Source organism: Rhineura floridana, chromosome 3 (genome assembly GCF_030035675.1).
Source record: "Rhineura floridana isolate rRhiFlo1 chromosome 3, rRhiFlo1.hap2, whole genome shotgun sequence".
Taxonomy (NCBI): domain Eukaryota; kingdom Metazoa; phylum Chordata; class Lepidosauria; order Squamata; family Rhineuridae; genus Rhineura; species Rhineura floridana.
Window position 1 is genome coordinate 30,818,997 of NC_084482.1, and position 23,960 is coordinate 30,842,956.

The 23,960-nt window shown below is 44.6% G+C and overlaps 1 protein-coding gene across 6 annotated transcripts in view; it reads right to left on the bottom strand.

The window, feature by feature from the left end:
• Positions 1 to 821: 821 nt before the first annotated feature.
• NR4A1 (nuclear receptor subfamily 4 group A member 1) overlaps positions 822 to 23,960 on the bottom strand; it is a 43,279-nt gene continuing 20,140 nt past the window's right edge. For all 6 annotated transcript variants that reach the window (XM_061615210.1, XM_061615213.1, XM_061615214.1 and 3 more), the window contains exons 2-7: positions 14,323 to 15,164; positions 10,400 to 10,529; positions 9,358 to 9,509; positions 4,810 to 5,012; positions 3,110 to 3,288; positions 822 to 2,227 (exon numbers count right to left, since the gene is read on the bottom strand). In XM_061615210.1, the coding sequence (XP_061471194.1) occupies positions 1,971 to 2,227; positions 3,110 to 3,288; positions 4,810 to 5,012; positions 9,358 to 9,509; positions 10,400 to 10,529; positions 14,323 to 15,162 (1,761 nt within the window). In that variant the 5' untranslated portion in view covers positions 15,163 to 15,164 and the 3' untranslated portion in view covers positions 822 to 1,970. The remainder of the gene's footprint in view (positions 2,228 to 3,109; positions 3,289 to 4,809; positions 5,013 to 9,357; positions 9,510 to 10,399; positions 10,530 to 14,322; positions 15,165 to 23,960) is intronic.

Sequence of the window (23,960 nt, forward strand, 5' to 3'; positions counted from 1 at the left end):
AATTAATTTAGGATGGGATGGAAAAATGTAATCACATTATCTTTTAAATAACACTAATTTTCCAAATTGCCTAAGTCCTGGATGCTGCTGGATTTAGGTATTTCAGAGTCACAGCTAGGTGTACTGAGAACAACAAATTGTTTCTTAAACATTAAAATAAAAAAAAGTTAAGATTTTTAAAAATATATATAGAAGTACTCAAAGGTGAATTTCAGTAGCAAAACTTGAACAAGTTTAAAAAAATTGTGGGGCTCTGTAATTGTATCATTTTGCCATTTTATGTAAAGAGAATGGCCTTATTTCATTTAGGTCAGCTACATAGGCTGAAGACAGGACTATAGATTAGTGAAAAGCTGCTGCTTGTGGTGTGAACGCTCACTTCAGTTTCACTGCTGGCACACAGGTTTTTGGGTCATAGCTCAATGGTAGAGCACATGCCTTGCAGACAAGGTGATCTCAGGTTCAATCCCTGCCATCTCTAGGGAGGGCTGGAAAAGAATTCTGTCTGAAATGCTGGAGAGCTGTTGGACTACGTGGACTAATGATCTTGGCTTGGTGAAAAGCAGCTTATGTTTAAAAACCTGTTTGACCAGGAAAGACAGTGGCACGAAAAGCGTGCACACACTGTAGAAAGCAATACCTGTCTCCAGCCTTGAGCTGCCTCCCTCTTTTTTAAGGTGGGGCCCTTAACATAACCTAGGACTGAAGCAAAGAAAGAGATTGTCTCCTTTTAAGAAGGAAAGTCTGCTTTCAAACAGCTTGGTTTATATAGGCATGTAAGTAAGTCTCAGGATCAAGCACAGAAGCTAGTGGGATTAGAGTTATATCTACGCTGGGTATTTTTTTTATTCAATATATTAAATATATATTAATAATTGGAAAAAAGTCACATACTGGAAATTGGAAAGGAGGGACAGACAAATATAAATGTCAAAAAAAAACAGTGGACTTTACAATACAAAGTTATATACACAGAAAGGCAGAAGGCGTCCTGCAGGTGTAGGGCGAAGCACAATTGTCAGTGGCTCATATCAAAGAGCCCTCCCTTCCCCCTCTGCCATTCATTCAAACATCCATTCATCTGTATTTACAAAGCCAACATGCTGTTCTTATATACAACTTTTACAACAAAAAACACCCAACTAAACTTGACTGCCACTGACGCAGCAGGTGGAAACAAGCTATCCGATGGATGTGTGCTTATTTGCGGCAAAACTGCATCGCCGCCGCTGCCCCCACCCCAGGCTGCACCAAGTGCAGGATTGCAAGAAGCTTCTATGCAAGGTTTTTTTTTTTGAAAAACTTCAGTTCCCACAACTGGGAGTGAATTCTCAGCCAGGACCAACATCATGGATGTAAGAGAAGGCAACTCTTTTTATCCCTAACCAGCCTCTGAGTGTTAAAAACAAAACACAAAACACCAACATATTCCACATGTATTACACAAAGCTGATCTGTGCAACTGTATGGAATTTAGGTGCCGAATTGCACGTGGAGCCATTGGCAGGTCATGTGGGAAAAAGGCAGCATCATTTAGGGATATTGTGCATGTAACCCTAGAAGGCACACTGGGATTTCCCCCCATGAGGTTAAAAAAACACCATAAACCCAAAAAGGTTGTCCCAAGTTCAGAAAGAGACAGAGAATTACATGGAGATTCACAATGTTCCAGTAAACTCCAAGCTTAAAAAGAAAGGGGGGGGGAGGAAGGGAAAAAGAGTGGGCATGATGGTGCTAGTGGTCTTCATTCTCCAACCGCTAGAAAAATTCAACACCCATCTAATGTCTCTGGGGAAAGGTTCCTGCAAACTCCCCTCCAGACGATGGGATGGCAGGGAAATCCCTCTGCCAGTTTCTTCTCATCCAGGGTGGGGAGACACAAAGCCACAAAAAAAAAAAGAAGAAAAAAGATGCCTTCCCCAAAACAGAAAGCACCACACTTTAATGGCAGCTTCCATCCTTTTTAGTCCTCAGAAAGGCAGTGTGTCCATGAATATTTTGTCCACAATGGGTGGTGGGGGCACCAGGTCTTCCAGCTTCAGGTAGAAGATGCGCTGAAGGCCTTGGGTGCAAAGGGTGCGGAGTTCAGGGAGTTTGCCCAGCAGCTTCGAGAGGCAGTTTGGATGCACCTGCTCATTGGTGGTGGAAGTCACGTGGTCTTTAAGGCAGTTGACAATGCGGTTTTGGAGGTCCTCAACCTTCTTTGGCTCTTTTAGCCCATGGCGGTCTGGTTTGGAGTTTGGAGGAAAAGAAGGAGGAAGGGGAAAAAACAGAGGAGTTATTTAACACAAAAGCAACCTAGATCTTATTCCTAGAACAGTCAGATGCATTAAGATCCCTGGAATTTAATGTGTAGTTCCCTGCCCCAGGGGTGATCAAACTAGTCTTCAGCTGTAGATGCTGCTGCTGCCGCAACCGTAGCAAAATCATGTGCCATACAATGAAACAAATCTGTACTGCAGTGGTCGCGTGAGAGCAATCCTGCCTTATGTTAAAATGAAGAATACAGAGCAAATAACTCAAGGCCTCCTTCATGTGCATTAGTGCCACACTACAAGAGCAAGGATGCAAGAACATAGGCTGCTATAAACCAATTTTACAGTGAATGCTACTAAATTCATAAAGGTCTGCTGCAATAAGTTATTTAACCCTCATCAGTTAATCTGCATTGTGGTGGAGAACCTGGTGCCTTCCAGATGTTATTTATTTATTTTATTTATATCCTGCCCTTTCTCCCAGTAGGAGCCCAGGGTAGCAGAAGGATCTTGTTGGATGCCACTTCCCATCAGCCTTCCCAGCCTGCACAATCAACAGTCAAGGATGATGGGAATTGTAGTCCAGCAACATCTGAAGAGCCACAGGTTCCCCAGCCTTACTCTACCCCTTTTCTCTGAAGACATAAGTGCCTTTTCCAGATGTCCAGAGGCACCATGAATACAAGTTTGCAGCTCCTCTTTATTATAACATAGAGTGGTTCTCCGCTCCATGAATTTGCTGTATCCTATGGATGAGCAGTGTTTGTCAGAGCTTCCTGGGTCCTGCCCCTCACCCTGTATTTTCTGCTTGCATATCCATTCATCCCAAAATCTCTGGTGTGGTGTCCACCTACCTGTGATTATGACAAGCGCCGCAAGACAGGAGAAGGAGGGCACATCAATGTTCATGCGATGGAGGCTCTGGGAGAACTCTATGATAGAGTCTATCCATTCCCCAAAGCCCCGGACACATTGCATGCGATGCAGCACCACACCATTGCAGAAGATCAACTTGCCTTCTTCTGGTTTGGACCTGCAAGAGAGGGAGTGTGGTGTTTTCAAGAGAGGAACCAGCTAGAGTCGATACCTGACAGAGTGTGTCCCCCCCCCAACCAATTTCCTATCATGCAACTGGAAGGAAGGGCATGAAATGAGTGGGGTAGGTCAAGGGGAGGAAATCTTATTGTGTTGCCCTTGTAATAATGAACCCTTGCACCAAAGGGGTGTGATTTTGCTGTGCGATATTGACTTTGAGTGGACAGTCTGAGCAGATTCCCAATTGTTGCCGCTTCCCTGGAACTTGAATTCCAGGATCTAGGCAGTCAGGCATGATGCTTGCTGCTGACAGCAGTGGCAGAACATAGTACTGAGCTAAGCAGCCCCTGAGGTAGCTGTGACAGACATGCCCCCCCTCCTTGTGCTCCACTTGCAGGATCCAGGATCTACTGGAGCCACTGAGGGAAGGGAAGACAGCTAGCCAAGAGTGTGGGCTGCATACATATATCTGAAGCCAGAACTCCCACCTTCCTCTCTCCTCTGCCCAGAGGATCAACTAGATCCTCCTTCCTACATGACTTCCTGCAGCCTCATCTCCTGTGTTTCTATTAAGGAAGCCACCCCACACTGAGTCCACTTATGTGTAGGTAGGTAGGTAGGTAGGTAAGTAGCCTTAGTTGTTAGTTACATTTTTATTCTGCTGCCCGTCCAAAAAGCTCAGGGAAGCATGCATGACCCACCCATCGTCTCTACTTTTATCCCCACAAAGGTGGGTCAGGCTTTTGTGTGTGTGTGCCGTTGGCCCAAGGTGAACTTCATGGCAAGGGCTGAGATTTGAGCTTGAGTCCCCTAGTTCACGTCCAACAAGCTACCCAGTACAGCACAGACACAAGAATGTAAGAAGAGCCCAGCTGGATTAGACCAATAGCCCAACCAGATGCCTCTATAGGAAGCCTGCAAACAGGATCTGAGTGCAAGAGCACTCTCCCCTCCTGCACTTTCTAGCAACTGGTATTCAGAGGCAACTTGCCTCTGACAGTGGAGGTTAGGGCGGAGCAATTCTTGCCCACCACATGTGCCAGGTAGCTGCTTCTCCCCCCCCCGCCCACCACATGTGCCAGGTAGCTGCTTCTCCCCCCCCTCCCAAAGGGGCTTCCTTACCAAGACAGAGTTCCCTTATTTTTGGCAGTAACAGCACTGGCAAAATATTTTCTCCCTCACTACCCCGTTGTCCCCACACAACGCACAGAACCCCTTTACTTCCAGAGAAGCAGGAGTGAAAGAGAAGGAGAGATTACAAGCAAAGGCAGAGGTGACAGCAGCAGTATCAGATCTTCAGCGCACCCGAAAACCATTAATGCTCAATTCAAAGGCATTGAGCCTATACAAAGGATTCTATTACCTCTTGACGAGTGAAGCTGCACTGGGTTGTTATTTTGCCCTATAATCAACCTACTATGTAACCAGATAGGAAAAGTGTAATCCTATTGAGCTTGGACCAAATGTTCTATTATGAAGCCACTGGTGAGCTTGATCCTGCAGAGCTGTTGCACGTTACCTGTATGCTAGCCGGAGAATGAAGAGCTCCAAAAAAGCTGATTCCAAAAGCAGATCTTGATCCTCTTTTGGAAGCTCTAGGAAGCCTTGGATCTTCTCTGCCCATTTCCGGATCACATCCATTGATCCTGTTAACAGGTCGTAGAACTGCTGCACGTCCATACAGTCCTCCTTCTCAAATTGGTAGGAGACAGATTCCTGGAACTGGAAGCACAAAACAAGCACAAGTGTTGAAGAGCAGACAGAACCAAGGCCATCCCCCCAAACACACACACAGACACACACACAGACACACACACAGACACACACACAGACACACACTTCTTTTCTGGGTGGGGGGCAGTTAAGTTAATAATCGTTGTAGACACTAATAGTTGTAGACACTATTATTTAATTTATTACCTGTGCTTCACCTTGAGGTCCCAGGCTGGGTTACAACAATTTAAAACACATCCTTAAAAACAATTTAAAACAACTTACAATCACAAAAAGAGGGTGGGTGCTAAAAATATACATCTCAGGTGACAAAGGCCAGGGTGAAGAGGTGAGTCTTCAGCATTTGCTGAAAGCTGTATAGTGAAGATGTCAGATACACCTCTGTGTGGAGGAAGTTCCACAACTTATGGGCTGCCACAGAGACTGTCCCCTCCCTGGCCACCCCCCAAGCTTCTGAAGGTGGAAAACTACTAAAAGGGTCCCCTCTGTTGATCTAACCCATTCTGGGACCATTTGGTGAAGGGCAGAGAGGTTCTGCAGGAAACGAGGCAATCTTTCAGATAAGTGGGACTTAAGTTGTTTAGAGCTTTAAACACTAAAATGTGATTTATATAATTTTAAAGTTGACAATGAGGACATTGAACTTGTCAAGGATTATCAACACCTTGGCACAGTCATTAACCAAAATGGAGACAATTGTCAAGATATCAGAAGAAGGCTAGGACTGGGGAGGGCAGCTATGAGAGAACTAGAAAAGGTCCTCAAATGCAAAGATGTATCACTGAACACTAAAGTCAGGATCATTCAGTCCATGGTATTTCCATTCTCTATTTATGGATGTGAAAGTTGGACAGTGAAAAAAGCGGATAAGAGAAAAATCAACTCCTTTGAAATGTGGTGTTGGAGCAGAGCTTTGCAGATAGCATGGACCGTGAAAAAGACAAATAATTGAGTGTTAGAACAAATTAAACCAAAACTATCATTAGAAGCTAAAATGATGAAACTGAGGTTATCATACTTTGGACACATCATGAGAAGACATGATTCACTAGAAAAAGACCATAATGCTGGGAAAAACAGAAGGGAGTAGAAAAAGAGAAAGACCAAATAAGAGATGGATTGATTCCATAAAGGAACCACAGACCTGGGACTTCCGGGAAGGGTGACTTCGCTTGTGCCTGCTTTTGAGACGGGCTCCCGCCTCAAAAGAAGCTTATTCAGATATAAATCAGTCAGAACATTTTTTTTTTGACTGATGAAATTTCTCCCGGGCAGGGAGAAACGTAGAGATCAACCTCAAAAGCCTGTTTTTGTTGGGAGGACTGGATTTCATTAATTTATGAGAAAAGGTCCAGCCAGCAATGCCGGACGGACTTCCGAACAAGCTCTATCTGATTAATGCGATACATTTATCTTTTCTTCAAAGAGAAAACGGACTAACAGGCAAGCAACCTTCTTTCTATTATTTTTTTTACTTGGTTTAAATTGTTGCAGCAAAAAGAGATTTGTCAAATGAATCAGCTTTAAAGAACTTCTGGGTGAGCTATAACTCTTCTCTGTTATTCACGAAATTAACAGCTTATCTCTGTTTCTATTGCAAAAAGCTGTCCTGGAAGTGCATTCTAAAGATATAAACAGAAGAGGGATTTCTATTCCGAGGAACATTATATTGTCTGGGACTATTCTCTTTTTGGTCTATTTTATTTTGACGAATCTGCTTCTTCACGACGCCACTAACTGTTTTGATGCTGGGAACTAAATTTGTTTTGTATTCTTGAACATAGAGAGATAAGGCAGGCTGCTCTGTTTATACTGTGATGTCATCAAGCCTGGAATATTAACCCAATTGTTGCTGAAATAAGAAGTGGTTCTTCTTTATTTTTGTTTTGTTTTGTTTTCGTGGTTTTAAAAATGGCAATCAAGAAAGTGGCTGAGAATCTGGAAGTAATTATGTTTCAGAAAATAATGGATGAGATTGAGATAACGAAACAAACCCTGCGACAGGGCAGTAAGGAGCTGAAAATTGAACTGAGCAAAATGACGCAGGAGCTTAAAGAAATAGGGGATCCTGTGAGAGAGGAGAATGAGATCAGAGATGAGAAAAGAAAAAATAAAGGGAAGATACAAGCCCTGGAGATTGGAACAAATGTGGAATTGGAAAAAGATCTGGAGTTTATGGATATTAGAAATAAAATCTACTGTTTGGAATTTAACGTTATCTCTGAAGAAATTAATGAAGATATTAGAGATAAAGTTATCAATGGCTTGGATAATTTTCTGGACTGGAATGACGTGATGGAGCTTGATATAGAGAAAATCTATGGAATTAACTGCAGCCATGTGACAATGGAAAAACTCTCAAGAGATGAGCCAGTGTATTTTGTAAAAAAGAACAGAGATATGACTTTACAACAATATTTCAGCAACTTATTCAGAATTGATGGCAAGAAAATATTTGGGATAGAGGAAATTCCCATCAGACTCTTATTATATGACTATGGCTATGACAGCAAGATTATTATGGAATACTGATAATGGAAGATTGGACACTGAAATTACTGGACTTAACAGGACTATTGAAGATGGAAGATGGAATTAATATGGATAATGGAATAATGGCTATTGAAATTATTGGACCTAACAGATTTTGATGAGATGGATTAATCGATATGTTTATTTGGACTATGGTTATGACAATAAGATTATTATTATTATTAACGAGATGGATTAATCAACATGTTTATTTGGAGAAAAATTGATAGATATATTTCTTAAAGAATCGAAACCTCTCTTTGACTTTTTGTGGAAAGAATAAAGTAATGTTTATGAGATTTGATGATTAATTAAGATAACTACTGGAGGAAAGTGATTTTATAATATAATTTAAGAGACAGGATTGTTATATATTGTAGACCTATAACTGATTTGATCTGCGACAAATGGGAAGTCAACATTTTATTTTTTTGTTTAATCATTTTTGTTTTGTTTTGTTTTTTGTCTTTGAATGTTTTATGATTTTGTTTTGTATGTTTTATGAAAATTTGAATAAAAATTATTGTAAAAAAAAAAAAGGAACCACAGACCTGAACTTACAAAATCTGAACAGGGTGGTTTATAACAGGTGCTATTGGAGGCCACTGATTCATAGGGATGCTGTAAGTCGAAATCAACTTGAAGGTACATAACAACAACAATTTGGGCCCAGAAATGAACTGGCAACCAATCAGTTACCACAACTGTAATGGCATTCTTGTTAGCACTCATTTTGAGGAATGAAGAGTGATGTACCCAAGACTCCAATTTGAATAGCCACGTTGTGTATTTAAAGTCAGAAATTATCAATGCATGCACGCACAGGAGCCACTTTAGTCTCTAGGAAGCCGATTTGGTGCCAGAAGCATATCCAACAAAAACCCTTCCGCACACAGAAGTTCCATTAGCAGAACCTGCACCATCTAGCATTTCTGTTCCAGTTAAGAACATAAGAGCCCTGCTGGATCAGGCCAAAGCCCCATCTAGTCCAGCGTCCTGTTCTCACAGATGCCAGCCAGATGCCTACGGAAAGCCTGAAAGCAGAACCTGAGCATAACAGCACTTTCTCCTCTTGTGATTCCCAGAAACTGGTATTCAGGAGCATACTGCCTCTGACAGTGGAGGCAGAGCATAGCCATTGTGGCTAATAGCTGTTGATAGCCTTATCCTCCATGAATTCGCCTAATCCTCTTTGAAAGCCATCCAAGTTGGTGGCGATCACTGCCTCCTGCAGGAGTGAACGACCCCTTTGCTTCAAGTCATTCTACAGTATATTACACTGCACAGGATTTAAGGCACACATGGACACATTTCACCATGTGCTGGTCCCTCACCAGTCTACACAGTGGATGGTGAACAGGATATCCTGTGCAACCCATATAGTCAGTTTCCCAGAGCACGTACTGGATGTTATGGTGGGGGGCAGAGGGGCAAAGGTATCTGCTCTTTCTTAGGACACTTCCTGGGATTTTTGTTGTCAATCACAGCAATCTGTCATTGGAAACAAGTAGACCCTACAACGTCTGGTTGCACCATAACAGCAGCATAAGAAAGTGTGGTTTTATTTTATGATTAAAGGTAATGTAGAACCTGTTTTAATGGTGAATTTGCAACTGTTTTAACTGTGATGTTTTTCTAACCCACCCTGGGACCATTTGGTGAAGGGCAGCCTATATAAGTAATGGATAATAAATAAATTCCATGTATCTATTTGACACATTCTCCACACACACCCTGCCCTGCCCATTCCACCCAAATATCAGCCACTATGGCCAGAGGCTCTCAGAACACAGGCATGTACCTTGGAATAATCAAGCTTAGTGGCACTGGGTATGGAATCTATGTGCGCTCTCACAAGAGAGGAGATGAGGCTGACCGGAGAAGCATCTGGAGTCTGTTTGGGTTTGGAGGGTAGCCGACCACGCCGGCCTTTCAAGCTGTCTGTCCGCACCACTGAGAGAGAGAGAAACAAACCAACAGAGAGGTGAGAAAAGAGGCCATTGCTGTTGACAGGACTAATCATGAGGCTTAGCAAAGTTTTAATCACAGAACCCAATTTGAACCCTGAACTGCACTACAGAAATGTGGAATGTGCTATTTTATTAGGGTGGGGTGGCGATCCTGTGGCCCCTCCTGATTGTTGATGAACTACCATGATCCCTGACCACTGATGGGCCATGGTTGCTGGGGCTTGTGGGAGTTGAGGTCCAACCACCTCTGGAGGGCCACTGGTTCCCTAACCCAGATGTACAAAGAATTGGTCTTAGGTAGTCAAAGGGAACAGTGACAAGTAAAGGAGTGGTGTGTCCTCTCCTCATGCTTCTAGGTCTTACCTGAAGGGAGGCATTGGAAGAATGAACATCTTTCCATAGAGCAAAGTCACATTTGCCAACTCACTGCTTCTTTGATGGGGCTCTGAGTAACACAGCTCTCTTCCAAAACAAACTATATACTGTATCTCACTGGCGAGAGCAGGGTAATGACAATTCCACTAGCAATTGTTTTTGGCCAGAACCCCCCACCCTCCCCTGCCTCGCTGCACATCCAGCCACAATATGGCACAGATCACATCAGCACAGAAGTTAATCACCCCTTGGTCGTTCTAACAACTCATGGCTGAGGAGTGGATTTTCCTCACTGCTTTGATGCTTTTTTAAGGCTGTAGAGGAGATTTAAATCCATTTTAGTGATTCTAAATACTGAACTAGTTAAGTGGTTACCTTAGGTAACATGCAGGCCAGGAGGATGTGATTTTTTTTGTACCAATCTTATTAATGTTCATTTTGCATAAGAGGGAGAAAACATCAAACCCCAGGCAGCCTGCAAGAAGGAATATGCCTTACCTTCTTTGACCATTCCCACAGCAAGGCACTTCTGGAAACGACAGAACTGGCACCGGTTTCTCCGCCGCTTGTCCACAGGGCAGTCTTTATTGGCTAAGCAGATGTATTTGGCATTCTTCTGTACTGTGCGCTATGGGAAAGAGAAAAAAAGGGCAGGGTGGGTGGGTGATGTCATCACACTCATGCACGAGAAAACAGTACATCTCCCACCTTGGCATCGGAAAAAGACAAAACGTCCATCTAACACTGGATTTATTTACCGCACTGTTTCCACAGCCTGCAGTTTCTAGTTTTGTAAAGGGCACTGTCCTAAGGGTATGATAGCAATGATGATTCATGTGGGTGCACCTTCCAGCTGTGCCTGCACATTTCTGCACATGGGTAATATCACTGAAATGCCGCAGAAAGGGGGTGATGAAAGATGGAAGTGGCACTGAGCAAGCTTGACTTTGGGGACACAGAAGCATCCCTTTCCAAGGTCTATAGTCGCCTCACCTAAAACAAGTCTGAAATATTTTTTCTTTTTCCTATTACATGTTGTAGCATTAGGGTGTACAGACGTGTGTGTGTGTGTGTTTATTTATGAATCACTTTCTGTATGTGCCAAGGCAATTTACCAAGGTAATAAATAGCTTTAACAATACAAAATGAACAGCAACGGGAGAGACCTACTCAAACAAAGAGCCCACTGAAACAAAAAATGTCTTCGATTGTTTCCAGAAAGTACCAATAGTGGGGAGCCTGTCATAGCCCGGCAGGAATGCTGTTCCACACTGAAAGCCCTGCTCTGAATTACTGTGGAGTTGGCTTCTGGTACTCTTGAGACTTGAAGGAGAGATTCTCCTTCAGAACACAGTGGCCTACTGGGTATATATAAGGGATAAGTCGGGTCCCTGAAGGAACGTGGCTCTGAGCTAACTGAACATGGGAACTGACACTACTAAAAAGCACTCTGAGGTGAAGCTCTCTGTGGTGTTCAAGGGCCATTCACATCTAAAACCACTTGATGTTATAATCATCAAGTGATACAAACATGCATGTGTGATCCAGCCCTATGATGTAACATTTCAAATATTTTGGAAAGGCAATTCTGAATACCAGAACTGTTTCTCCCCCCCCCCCTTCTCCATGTATCATTGGTATGCATATGATGCTGGAGCCTTCTGGATGCATGAAACTACAGAACACCCCTCCATTCCTGATATGCATTAAAAAGAGACATATCTGAGCCACCACATTAAAAACTCACAGCAATGCGGTAAGTTAGCCTGTTATAGCCAAGTCACATACCCAAATGGACACAATTCAGAATGCAAGTCAAGTGGCTCTGCGTGCACATTGTGAAGCAGTTGTGTGGCTCGTTTGCCACATGCCCAGTCCACATCTGTATACATCTTTTAAATAATTAAAATTTACCAAGCCACCACTTCCAGCTGCTTTATAGCAGCAATGTAAACCAGCATCTGAGTTGCTATTAATGGGTCACCTGACTGCTTCAACACAGTAGAGCCAACACAGACCCCTCACATGCAACTGTGCCAGTTTGGTCAAGTGAATTAGCCCAGAAGGTCTCAGGAGTCAAAATGCCCCCACTCTGGATTTGCAGACTTAGCAGTTTGGCAGCTGGCATAAGGCCATGCATACCCACAATTTGGTATTACAGCTATTCCCTCTCCGCAGGTGAGAGGGGAGGACAGCAAAGGATCTCAAGGACAATCAGCAGCATCTTCACAAAATTACACTTTCCACACAAAGAGCTGTGAGAGTTAAAGTGATACAAAACAAAATAAGGTTTGTAGTATAGATTTGTCCTTAGAAACATCTGCTGCTTTCCAAAAATCTGGCCTTACAATGATGTTCACGCACTGCTTCTCCTTTTGAAAATGCCAGGGTCCACAAATGTTGCATTGCCTTACTAAAACAAGATCTATTTGTACTCACTAAATCCTTCCCCAGTCCTTTGGCACTGAAGTTTTATTTTGCACTGACAATTATCTCCTCTGAGCAGTAGAAGATTCTTGCTTTTTCTTTCCTTCTCTAAAATAACATTGTAAGGGAAAACTTTTTTTTGGGGGGGGGATGCTGTTAGGCAACCTCCTTGCCAGAGGCACTTTCTCCAGAGAGAGTTGCAGGTGCTTGTGCAAGTGCATACAAGGAATATGCCCACTGATAGGCTGACATATTCCTCTGCTGAACTCTCAGAACTGGCATCATTGCTGGACAAAAATGTGTCTTTCTTAGGCAACTCCTATCGTCTCTAGACCAAGATTGGCCAGGAGATCCATACTGAGGGCGTATATGCACAGAGGGCCTGCCCCCTTAAGTAATATTTCAGGCATCTCCCCAATTTTTCAGTTTCCATTATTAAAGAGCCAGGCTGTAGTCCAAGGGTGGAAAACACATGGCCTTCCAGATGTTGCTGGACTTCAGCTCCCATAATCCCTGACCACTAGCCTTGCTGGCTAGGGCTGATGGGAGTTGTAGTCCAGCAACATCTCAAGGGCCAAAGGTCCCCAATGCCTGCTGTAGTCTTATTCCTTGCAGAGATATAGCAGTACTTATGAACTCATTCTCCAAGTACCAATCCTTATGTAGGCAAAAGGGCACTATCCACACACAAGAGAGTGCTTGAAGAGATTTGGGGGAAATCACAAGGTTTGCAGGAATACAAAACACCTTCAGAGAAAACCTAAGGGGTGTATGCCCCAAAACAGCACACTGATAACTGAGCATTCTTAGTGGGCATAGAATGCTGATGGGGAATGGAAAAACGGGGAGGAGGAAATGGAAAGGCATGGAGTATACTGGAAAAGGACATGGCTGGCTGGCACCCTAAACAGAACACTCCTCACTGCAATATTTTGTTGCCAGCTCCATCCACCCACTCACCCACTCACTCTGTTTCTCAAAAACAGCAATCCAATTAGACAATTGCAGCATATATTGGGCTATCTGTCTTTGTGCTCTGCAGAACTTCATCTGTTATGCACCCTCACTGGCTACTGGCCTGTCTATATATCCTATATAGGCCTTTTCAAGTCCCCATACCTACCAAAGCACCTGGTGGGGGCCACTACACCTGAAAGCCAACACACATTTGTAGGTTGTGTGTTGGTGCAGCATTCTGCCTGCTGCAAGGCACTGGTTGGGGCTGATGGCTGTTATAGTCCAACATCTGGAGGGGCATCAGGTCCCCATAAACAGACCCTTCTGAGACACACAAAAAGGTCAGCTGATAAGCCCCCCCCTTTCTTTTTTTTTGCTAAGGTTGTGATTTGCAACAGAAAGGATTTCTGCACTCCAGGAAATAACCAAGTTTATAGTTGTTGCAGGTTTAATTGTGGGCAGTTACTAGATGGAACAAGTTTGAACTTTTTAAGCTTTTGAGAGACAGAAGGCTTCATGAAGGTCCTGGAGCATGCCAAAAGCTCATCTCCAACCTCCCAAAAATGCTTCTGCCACCTACCCTTCCAAGGGGACAGCGTTTTCACAAAGACCTCCTTTATTTGGAGAGGCCAGGGAAGGGTTTGATGACTCATCCCTGAAGCAGTCAACAGCAGAGGCTTCCTCCCTCCCTCTCCTCCTCCAAAAAGGAGGCCTTGAAGTCCCAGCATTCTTTGCCTTGGCTGTAGTTGGATAAAAGCTGGATTGCCTTTGCCTAGTAGCACCCAGCATACAGAGGCTGCATACACACCTTACATTTAAAGCACCTGACTTTCCCCAAAGAATCCTGGAAATTGTAGTTTACTCCTCAAAGAGCTATAATTCCCAGCATCCTTAACAAGCTTCCATTCCCAGGATTCTTTGAGGAAAGTCATGTGCTTTAAAGTGCATGGTGTGTACACAGCCTGCAAAACGCTGAGACCAGTATGAGGAAATGTTTCTGGACGTGTGTGTGTGGGGAATCAACACGTTCCCCTTACCTTGAAAAACCCCTTGCAGCCTTCACAAGTCCGGACACCATAGTGTTGGCATGAGGCGTTGTCTCCACACACAGCACAGCGCCCCTCACTGGACCCCGGGCTGCGCGCCTTTGTCGGAGAGAGAGAATTGTCCATCAAGCCAGAGCTGTCCAGGACCGGCGACGCCTGGCTGAGTGGCAAAGGGGAAAAACTCACTGATGGGGAGGGCTGCGGGAGGGAGAAGACATCTCCATCCACCAAGTGCTGGTGGGTGGTGGGCTGCATCTTCAGGGGGCTCTGTGGGGGGACCCCAGGGCTGTGACCTGAGGCACCAAAGGAGAAATAGGAAGGCTGGGTAGAACTGCTTTTCAGAGGCTCTGTTGTGGTTGCTGCCGTCGCTGCTCCCCAAGGCCTCATGCCCTCATAGGCGTGTGTGGGGGAATAAGCCCCAAAGGAGTTCTCCCAAGATGGCCCCTGGGAAGTCTGGAAACTCGGCGTGGAAGGGGAAGGGACCGAGCATGGGCTGCCGTAGTAGTCTGAGCCGCTTGAGGACATGGTCTCGTCCAGCTGGCTGCTGAAAGAGCCTGGGTAACAGCCGTACACTTGGAAATCCTCCAGCTTGAATGAGGCGGTGGTGGGGTTTGCAGCTGGGATCTGGTAGAGGAAAGCGTCAAATTCCCCCGTGTAATTGTCCATGAAGGTGCTGAAGCTGGGCAGAGAGGTGGTGGCAGCAGCGATCTCTGTATTAATCAGGTCCATGGTGGGTTTGCCAAACTCAGGGGTCAAGAGGTCTGCTGGGTAGCGCTCGCAGGGCCCTCCGCTCTGAAGCAAGGTCCCATATTGGGTTTGGATACAGGGCATCTCTAGGAGGAAAGGGGACAAAAACCAGAGTCTCTTGTCAGTTATTTGATCGTCACTCACACAAGATCCTCCAAGAGGGGACAGCAAACAAAACGTGTGTCGCAGCTTAGACAGACACTCAGTAGCTGCTTAGCAGGAAAAGTTCTTGGCTTGTAAAAGGCTGCGTGAAAGCAGAAAGGGAACCACACCAAAAAGACTTTGTTGTCAAACACCCCTGCAAGCTGGGCTGGCCAGAGGCATTTTGCTTCCTGAGTCAAGGGGCAAGATGGCACTTCCCACCCACCGAACTCCACGTACAGAAGCTAATGGGACTAGCCGTTCGGTATTGTTATCGATATTGGTGAAGTGAAGCGCACCCGAGGGTGACAGACTCAGTTTAGGGGGTGGTGTGGGACGTTGCATGACACGCACAGCTCTACCCTCCAACACCTTGCTGATGCTGCCCCCCCATAGCATTTGCTGCTTCGCCCTGCCCCATGGTAGGGGCCAGCCCTGCTTATAACAGCGGTTTGCCAGTATCAAAATCTAAACCCCAGTTCACATGAACAGTTACTTCAGTTTCACATATGTGTACACACACCCAGCCTTTTTTGTTCATACAAAAAGAGGAAATCAAGCAAGGAAGGAACAGGAGTATGGAGTAATTTCTCACAACGCTTCTGATTCAAATTTTATTAATGGGAGTATTAGGAGGAGGCAGAGGGCCCACTCTTCACTTTCCACCACGTGGAGCATGGCACCTACTACTTGCACTGCAAGAAGCAAATCTAAACATGGACTCTGGGTATCCTTACACATTATCACTAAATGCAACTCTCCTCTGGGTAAGAAGAGCATTTATTTACTATTCATTAAAACATGGCCCCCTCCCCCCACTGTATAACCCCTTCACAAGTATCTTGCACTGTTTGCTTTTGCTAATGTGAGCACTGCCTCAGCATCATACAGGCAGGGGTGTAGCCATCTGGGGTTGCGGGGGGGTGGGTCATAGGCCCTTTTCATTTTTAGCTACTAAACATGTTGGCTACTAAAAAGAGTCCTTGCCCTTTTGTGCTGATTGGAGGCAATCAGAGTGAAATGAGGTGAGTCAGCCACTGAGAAGACATTTCCCAGGAGCTAACACACAGCCCTCCCCTTTTCGTGCTAACTGGGCACAGCATGGGCTTGGGGACAACAGAGAGAGCAAGGAAGATGAGGAAAAATGGAAAGGGGGCATGGCTGTGGGGGATGGATTTACCACAACACTACTGCATATAGGATTCTCACTGCCAATCTAAGGCAGATATACACCCAACCTAGACCTTACAAGAGCTGCCAAAGATCCCTCTTTTGTAGCACCCCGTCTCTGAGACCAGTCAGCCAGATGCCCCCACCAACATCCGACGCGAGGCATGGAGATTTAGCAGGTTCTGGGGCAATGCACATGGTGGTTTTCATCGTAGTGCCTTGTGGGAAAGAGGCAACAGAAGCTTAAAACAAAATGCTTTTTTAGCTATCTGAGCCAATATCCAACAAGTGCATGATCACCATGCCAAAAGTCACAATACGAAAGATTCTCCTGTTGTCATAACTGTTGTGAGTAGGGAGCGTTCCTTGTTCCTTGCCTGATAGGAGGTATGCATCTGGGCGAGCTCATTCCCACATATTTTGCTTGCTTGTTCTTATACACTGCACAAATCTCACACATTTGCTAGATACCTTCTGTGGCACACAGCCTTAGGAAATAGTTCTCTGGGCAATAAGGAGATGCCAAGGGTAGCACAACTGGGCAACCACCACCCAAGAGATCTATTTAGTTTTGAAGTTGAGATGATAGCCCAAACTCACACTCCTTCAGGGGATTGGATGTGCTGTTCACACTACCCCCTGCCCATCTGCATTGGCTGCTGGGGTTCTTGCGGAGGGCCATGTGGTATACCTGGCCCTGCTCACCAGTACAGACATTGGAGGGGGATGGGGAGGAGACAGAACAAGAGGATATGGAACAGAAGTGAAAGGCAGTAAAAGAAGAGGAGGAGGAGGAATGGGAACAGATGCATTCCACTTGGGCTTCGTTCCAGCTGGATGAAGACAAAATGGCCATGCCAAAAAGGCATTTATGAAAGAGCCATGCAGATATTTTGGAAGCAAGTCCTAGGTGAAGGGACAGCAGAGGCGTATGGGAGGAGTTTTAAGAAGTTCTTTGTCCAAAAACACAGCAATGTGGTTATCCAAACAACCTAGAGGTTTAAAACCATGAGTGGGGAACCTGTGGCTCTCCAGATGTTGCTGAACTACATCACCCATCCTCCTTGAACATTAGCCATGGCTGGGTCTGATGGAAGACGGGAGTTCAGCGGCATCCGGAGGGCCAACAAGTTTCCCATTCCTGATTTAAACAGGCAAGACCATCAAGATACTAAGATCAGACTCAAGTTCTTGGCTGTTATTGTTTCTAGATACCACAATGCCTGGGACTTCCCAAGTCCAACTCCAAACCCTCCGCTTGCCATATGAATTCCATCCTGCTTTCTTCTGATTTTGGCTATGTCCAGAATCCTACAGTTCAAACTGTGGAACACAACAGCAGTGGGACATCACTAACATCAGTTCACATATATTTTTCTTTCTGTTCCCCGCCCTTAAGGCGGGCACTGAGTCTACGAAAGCTAGAGGAAATGCTGCCATTTTTCAACCCCCACCTCCAAAATTTGGCCAATTCTACAAGGGGGAGACCTTGTGATGCCTTATCCACCTATGCACCTTCCATGCCAGTAACAAAGAGAACAATTATAAAAAAAGATGGTAAGTTACATCACACCTTTGCCACACACCGCACATGTTTACTTTAAAAATGATTGTTTTTGGGGGAAGGAGCTGCTTCTATCTCTTGAGGCTCAGTCAAGCAGCATTTAAAAAAAAATCCAGCGCATCAAGCAGTGAAACAGACAAACTACACTAAATCAGGAAAAAATAGTGTTACACCAGAGAGGCAGCCTCAAGTCGAAAGCAAGCTCCATGGGGTTTAACGGCACCTTGTGGAAAAGGAGATGTAACAGGAGTTTTTGGCACAGATGAAAGCCAAGACAGTAGTAGCCTTTGTGGCAAGACGATAATGTCACTCATATCACAGACCTTTAAAGGTTAGATTCTGTTTGCTCAAGGAGCTGCGGCTTTATTGGGCGGTAAAAGATCAAGAAAGGTTGAGGCACGCAGAATTCCAAGAAGACTTTTACAGGGCAATGCCTACTGGAACATGACTAAAGCACTCTTCTAGGCTCCTCTTTGGTCAAAAGGAACCCCTTCCCATCTAGAATGGTACCAGAATATGGACAGGTATGAGCTACAGTCACTCTGTTAAGTTGGTATTGGCTCAGCTTGCCTAATCAAAACAAAGTTCTCCCACTGAACCAAATCAGACTCCTTCCCAATTTGGCAGGAGTATCCAATAATGGATGTAGGAGTGCGCCGACTGAGGCAGAGAAGAGAACCAGGGGGCCTAGGATGCAGCTGGAATAGAAACAGTTAACACAGATGATTTTGCTGTACCAATGACAGGTATCCAAAACTTTTTTTTGTGTTGCATGCAGTTCCTATTAACCTGAAAATATCAAACTAAGAATTTCTTTCCTGGCAAAATCCCTGCCCTCAGTATTAATAATTGAAAAGCGACACAGGTGGTTCAATTTCAGGTACCAAAATGGACATCCAGATGTTGCCCCTTGTAACCCTCTTCTTTCCTAGATAGGAAGTGGCAGTAACAGCACTAGAATTCCTAACAGTTTATTGCTCAAGTGATCCCTGCAAGGGACCTGCCATCAGGGGCAAGGGCTCCATTTGCCCAATGGGTGGGCCAGCCCTGGTCAACTACTTTCTAAAGAAGAACCATCTCATTTTGGTATCAGTATGCTATCACACTCCCGTCCCCATTGCCATATAGGCTCGTTATTCCAAAAACCTAAAAATAGAACTTTGGTACTTAATTGTTAAAGCTTGTTAGGATTTACAGTGCTCTAACACAGCAACAGATGCTACCCTGGGCTCTTCCTTGTGACACAGTATTAGCTCTTCCCCCCAACCCCCAGAGGAAGGCCTGACGTCTGCAAATGCAAGAGGACTGTCTCCCTTGGTGGTACAAATTGAGATAGTTCCATTACACCCCTTGGAGATCAAATCTCAGGGACAGCAGAGTGCAAGAGCCAATTTGACAGCAGATTCCCTGGCATGGAAGATCGATCCTTTGCTTGAGCTTCTTAAACAAGTGGGCCTCTTAGCCCAAGGTGGAACAGAAAAGAAGGCTGCAAGGTTAGAACATCAGTCAAACTGCCTGACTGATAATACTGTCTTTCTTTCAACTTTATCTTCAGATTCCTGTCCTCAAAGCTTAGAGGGAATGAGGCCCATGGAGGCCTGAAGCATGCTTTAATAGTCCGGAGCAGGGGTAGCCAGTGTGGTGCTCTCCAGGCGATACTGGACTACAACTCCCATCATTCCTGACTGCTGTGCTGTGCTGGGGCTGATGGGAGATGGAGTCCAATAACATCTGGAGGGTGCCATGTTGGCTACCCCTGATCCAGTGATTGAAAAGCAGCCCACATCTACCAAGGAGACACAAGCAGTCATCATAGACCTGCAAAAAGGGGAAAGGATACACATCCTTCACAAAGCTCTGAAGATCCACATTAAAATTGGACTAGTCAGTGGTCAGGAAGTGGCCTCTGTTGCTCCACCCACCCCAAAGGACTTGAGTCTCCTTACGGAAGCTCACAGCTCTACAGGTTCTTTTTGGAGGCCTTGCACACTTTTGCTAAGTAGCTGCTTTGTACAGCATTGCTTCCTCTCAAATTATGGGCATGATGGAAAAGGAGATTTTTGGACTACAAAATAGTCTTTGGTCTGCGCCTTTTATTCCCTCTGGCAGCTCCTCTCCCAGTCACCTGCTGCACCTTGCAACAGCTTCGATGTACAAAGCAGCCGGCAATGCTCTTCTCCACGCCACGATTTCTGCATACCACACACTGCTGCTCAAGGCAGAAACGCAGGCCAGGCTGGGTTGTTCTGGCCAGTTGACAGCCTTATTATGGAAGACCAAAGCCACACTAGCAATGCCACATCAACAACTGGTACCCTTTATTAGTGCTGCTAGTGGAGGTGTGGCATGGAGACAGGCAGTCACAAGTTTTAATCGTGGCATTTCTACTGAAGACTCTTCTCGCAACCTTGTATGTTTTCGTACAAGGGCTAATTGCTACCCCGCTGCAAAGACAAAGGGTTGTATTCAACTAAGTCCTACTCAGAGTGGACCCTTTGAAATGAATGACCCTAACTTAGTCATATCCATTAACTTCAATAGATCTGCTCTGAGTAGGACTGGTGTTGAATACCACCTATAGTATTTCCACTGTTGCTGCACAGCGATTTTGATCCATATTCACCTGCAGAGGCCCTCCCAGGTTTCACCATTCTTTTCCACCTTGCTGTTTAGGATAGTGCTTAAACACATGTTTATTCATGCAAATCTAGACGGAGACTCTTTCCACAAAGCCTCAAGGGCCAGCGAACTGAACTCCAGAAGAACTGGTCATTACTGCCTTGCCTTAGGGAAGTTGTGGCATCCAGCTGGGGGAGCAGTTCCCTCCCACAGAGCCCTCCAAGCACTAGTATTTTTTCTCTCTGCAATACCAGTCTCATTTCCCACTATCGTGCAGCCCTCCCAGCAACGGTTAACAGTGCAGCATTGCCATAAGAACGCATTCACCTCTCCAACTCAGCCAGCCCACCCTTTCGAGATACTTGTTTGAAAAACACAAATGGCGGCTGTAACACTCACAAATAAGCAACAACAGACCGATAGTTAGCTATTCCTCCCCCCCCCCCACGGCATCTCTCTCTACAAGTTGGCCTCCCTGCATGTTTCTCTTCCATTTCACAGCTTGGTCGTTCAGATGCTGTTTTCCCTTCTTTGTTGCAAAGGTCGAGACAAATACAAAGACACTAGTAAAGAGACACAACCTTGAAGCACAGCTGGAGAAATCCCACTGATCTCAAGAGAGTTATTCCAGGGCTAGTGACCTAAGGATTTCTGCCTTTAAAACTACATCAGTGTAGTTGTTCTGTGTCATTCAAATCCTGCATACTTTCCCCAGCAGTGGTCAGAAAATCTGAATGTTTAGAGGAAGCGTGGCAAAACAGTGACCCTCCAGATGCTACTAGGCTACCTACAACTCCCATCATCCCTGACTATTGGCTATGCTGCCTAGGGCTGATGGGAGTTGGTCTACAATGTAGGCCACACCAGTAGTTTAGAGAAACAGTATGGGGCACTACAAGTGATGCACTAGCCCCTGCAGCTCGCTCAGTGACCTGCTGTATTTAGATTGCTCAAGGGCACCCCCTGCTGGAAAGCCAAAACAATAGTGGTGGTGGTGATGATGGATCACTGTCTCTGCACATGATTTTATCAGTGCAAGGTCCCATCTGCACTATACATTTAAACCAGTATCACATCACATTAAATAGTCACGGCTGCCCCCAGAGAATCCTGGGAAGTGTAGTTTGTGAAGGGTGCTGAGAGTTGTTAGAACCCTATTCCTCAACACAGAGGTACAATTCCCAGAGTGGTTTAACAATCAATCCCTCTTTCCAGGTATATCCGGGAATGGTAGAATGGTACAGGGGTCTCCTAACAACTCTCAGCACCCTTCACAACTACAGTTCCCAGGATTCTTTGGGGGAAGCCATGACTGTTTAAAGTGATACGATACTGCTTTAAATGTATAGTGGGGATAAAACACCGAAAGATTCCCAACCTTACAACCAAAATCAGTAGCTGCCAATGCTCATGCAATTGTGCTGTTTCTAAGCAGAGATGGATGGGTGGTTTTTCAAGGGCGTTTGAAACAAGGAATGCATTATTATTGTCAATTTGAAACTAATGGGTTTGGATTATCTTCCCACTCTAGAGAGAAAAAGCACTATTCATTGGCCAAGATGTTCCAGTGTTAACTGCTGAAAATAATTGCTTGTGCTCAAGCCCACCTGAATGGAGTGGATGCATGCTGGCCTTGTCCCAGATGTACAACTATTACACTGACACTGGCAGTGTTTTTTCTCCTGTTGCTTTAACAGCTACAGAGCATGAAGAAACACAACAGGTGAATTTCACAGAGTAGAAATTCATAGAGTTACGATGATGGGGAAAGCCACACCTGATGGATTGCTGACGGACACAGTAATCAACTCTGCACTCCATCCTGTCAATACACGCACACGGCTTCTAATAATTTGAAGTCAGCCCCAAAGTTATTCAGGTGCTGATATCAAATTTTTAGAAGCCCAGTATCTTTTTTGTAATGTATAAGGCTCCAATCCTATACATCTTTACCTGGGAGTGAGTCCCATTGAATCCAGAATGTCACTTATATATATATATATATATATATATATATATATATTTATACATATTTATTTATTTATTTATTTATATACTGCTTACTTATTTACATTTCTAAGCGCTGTACACAAAAACAAAAAAGACAGAATGAGACAGCCAAACCATGAGATTTTATCATGAAAATGGACACTAAAACTGATTGTTAACCATTGCTTTCCATAGGGGCTGCTTAGATTAAGCTATGACTAAAATCTACATTTTATATCCACAGCTAACTGAACAAGCGACTTCTACAGAGATTTTCACATTTCCCCCATCTCACTTGCAAAAAACTTGATGTGGCCTGGAAAAGAAGATGCCTGTGATGTGTTTGGAACAACAAAAACCTGTTGCAAGCTGACTCTCAGCCTTTGAAGCCTAGCGCCCAACTTGGAAACAAGAAGAGCCTGGTTAGCTGTGAAAAAAAAATGGGCTGCCAGGTGCTCGAACTTGATGCTGCACCTGTTGCTCAGAACACGCCAGGAACTGCAAGCCCCCAAGAAGCCACATGAAAGAGGCCATGATGGAGGAGCCCTCCCTGATTTATGCACTTCAGCACCTGTGCAGATACCAAGCTGCTTTGCAAATAAATTTTTTTTTTAGGAGCATCCTTTTTGAGAAGCAGGGGGAAGAAAACAGACAGATAGAAAGTGCTCCAAAATCTTCCATGCACACACACATGCCTTTTTAACATATTAAAGAGGAATTTCTACATTCCAGATACAAATACAGAATCAGTAGTTGGCTTAAGCACTGCAAGAAAAATGCTCCAACCCGACTAGGCTCAGATGTCCCCAGGGATACAACACTTTACCTCCCATAGACAAGAATCTGGCACAAACAGCTCTTCATCTGTGGCCTTCAGAATAAGGAAATAAGCTTGAAGCTTTCATGCTTTGCAAAGAAGCTTATAAATTATGCAGAAATCTTTACCAAGACAGGGAACAATCAATCTGATGAAGAACACTTCTGCTTAACTTGAGACCTGCACATGTCTAACAAGTCAGAGGCTACTTGATAAAGACATATTCCCTTATTTTTTTCCTCTCAAAAATATGGAGTATAACAATCACCAAAAACAAAAAAATAGTAGTAGCAGTTTTTCAGTAACGGGGACTTGTAATCAAAAAGTTTTTGTTAGAGATGCCTTATTCAGAGCCCACCGGTGCTGGCTGCACACTGCACTTTGCCTATCAAACATCAGGCTGCTTTTCAGTAACACAAATTGCCTTCCTTCCAAACCAGACACCATTGACTTTTGCCCCAACAGAGGTGCCATCCCTGTCAGACTGCACTGCTGTAACCATCAAGGCTATAGAAGGTTTAAAAAAGTATAAAGTAAACTCCACCACTTAACGTCACTTGCACACACCTGCCAAATCTCCCA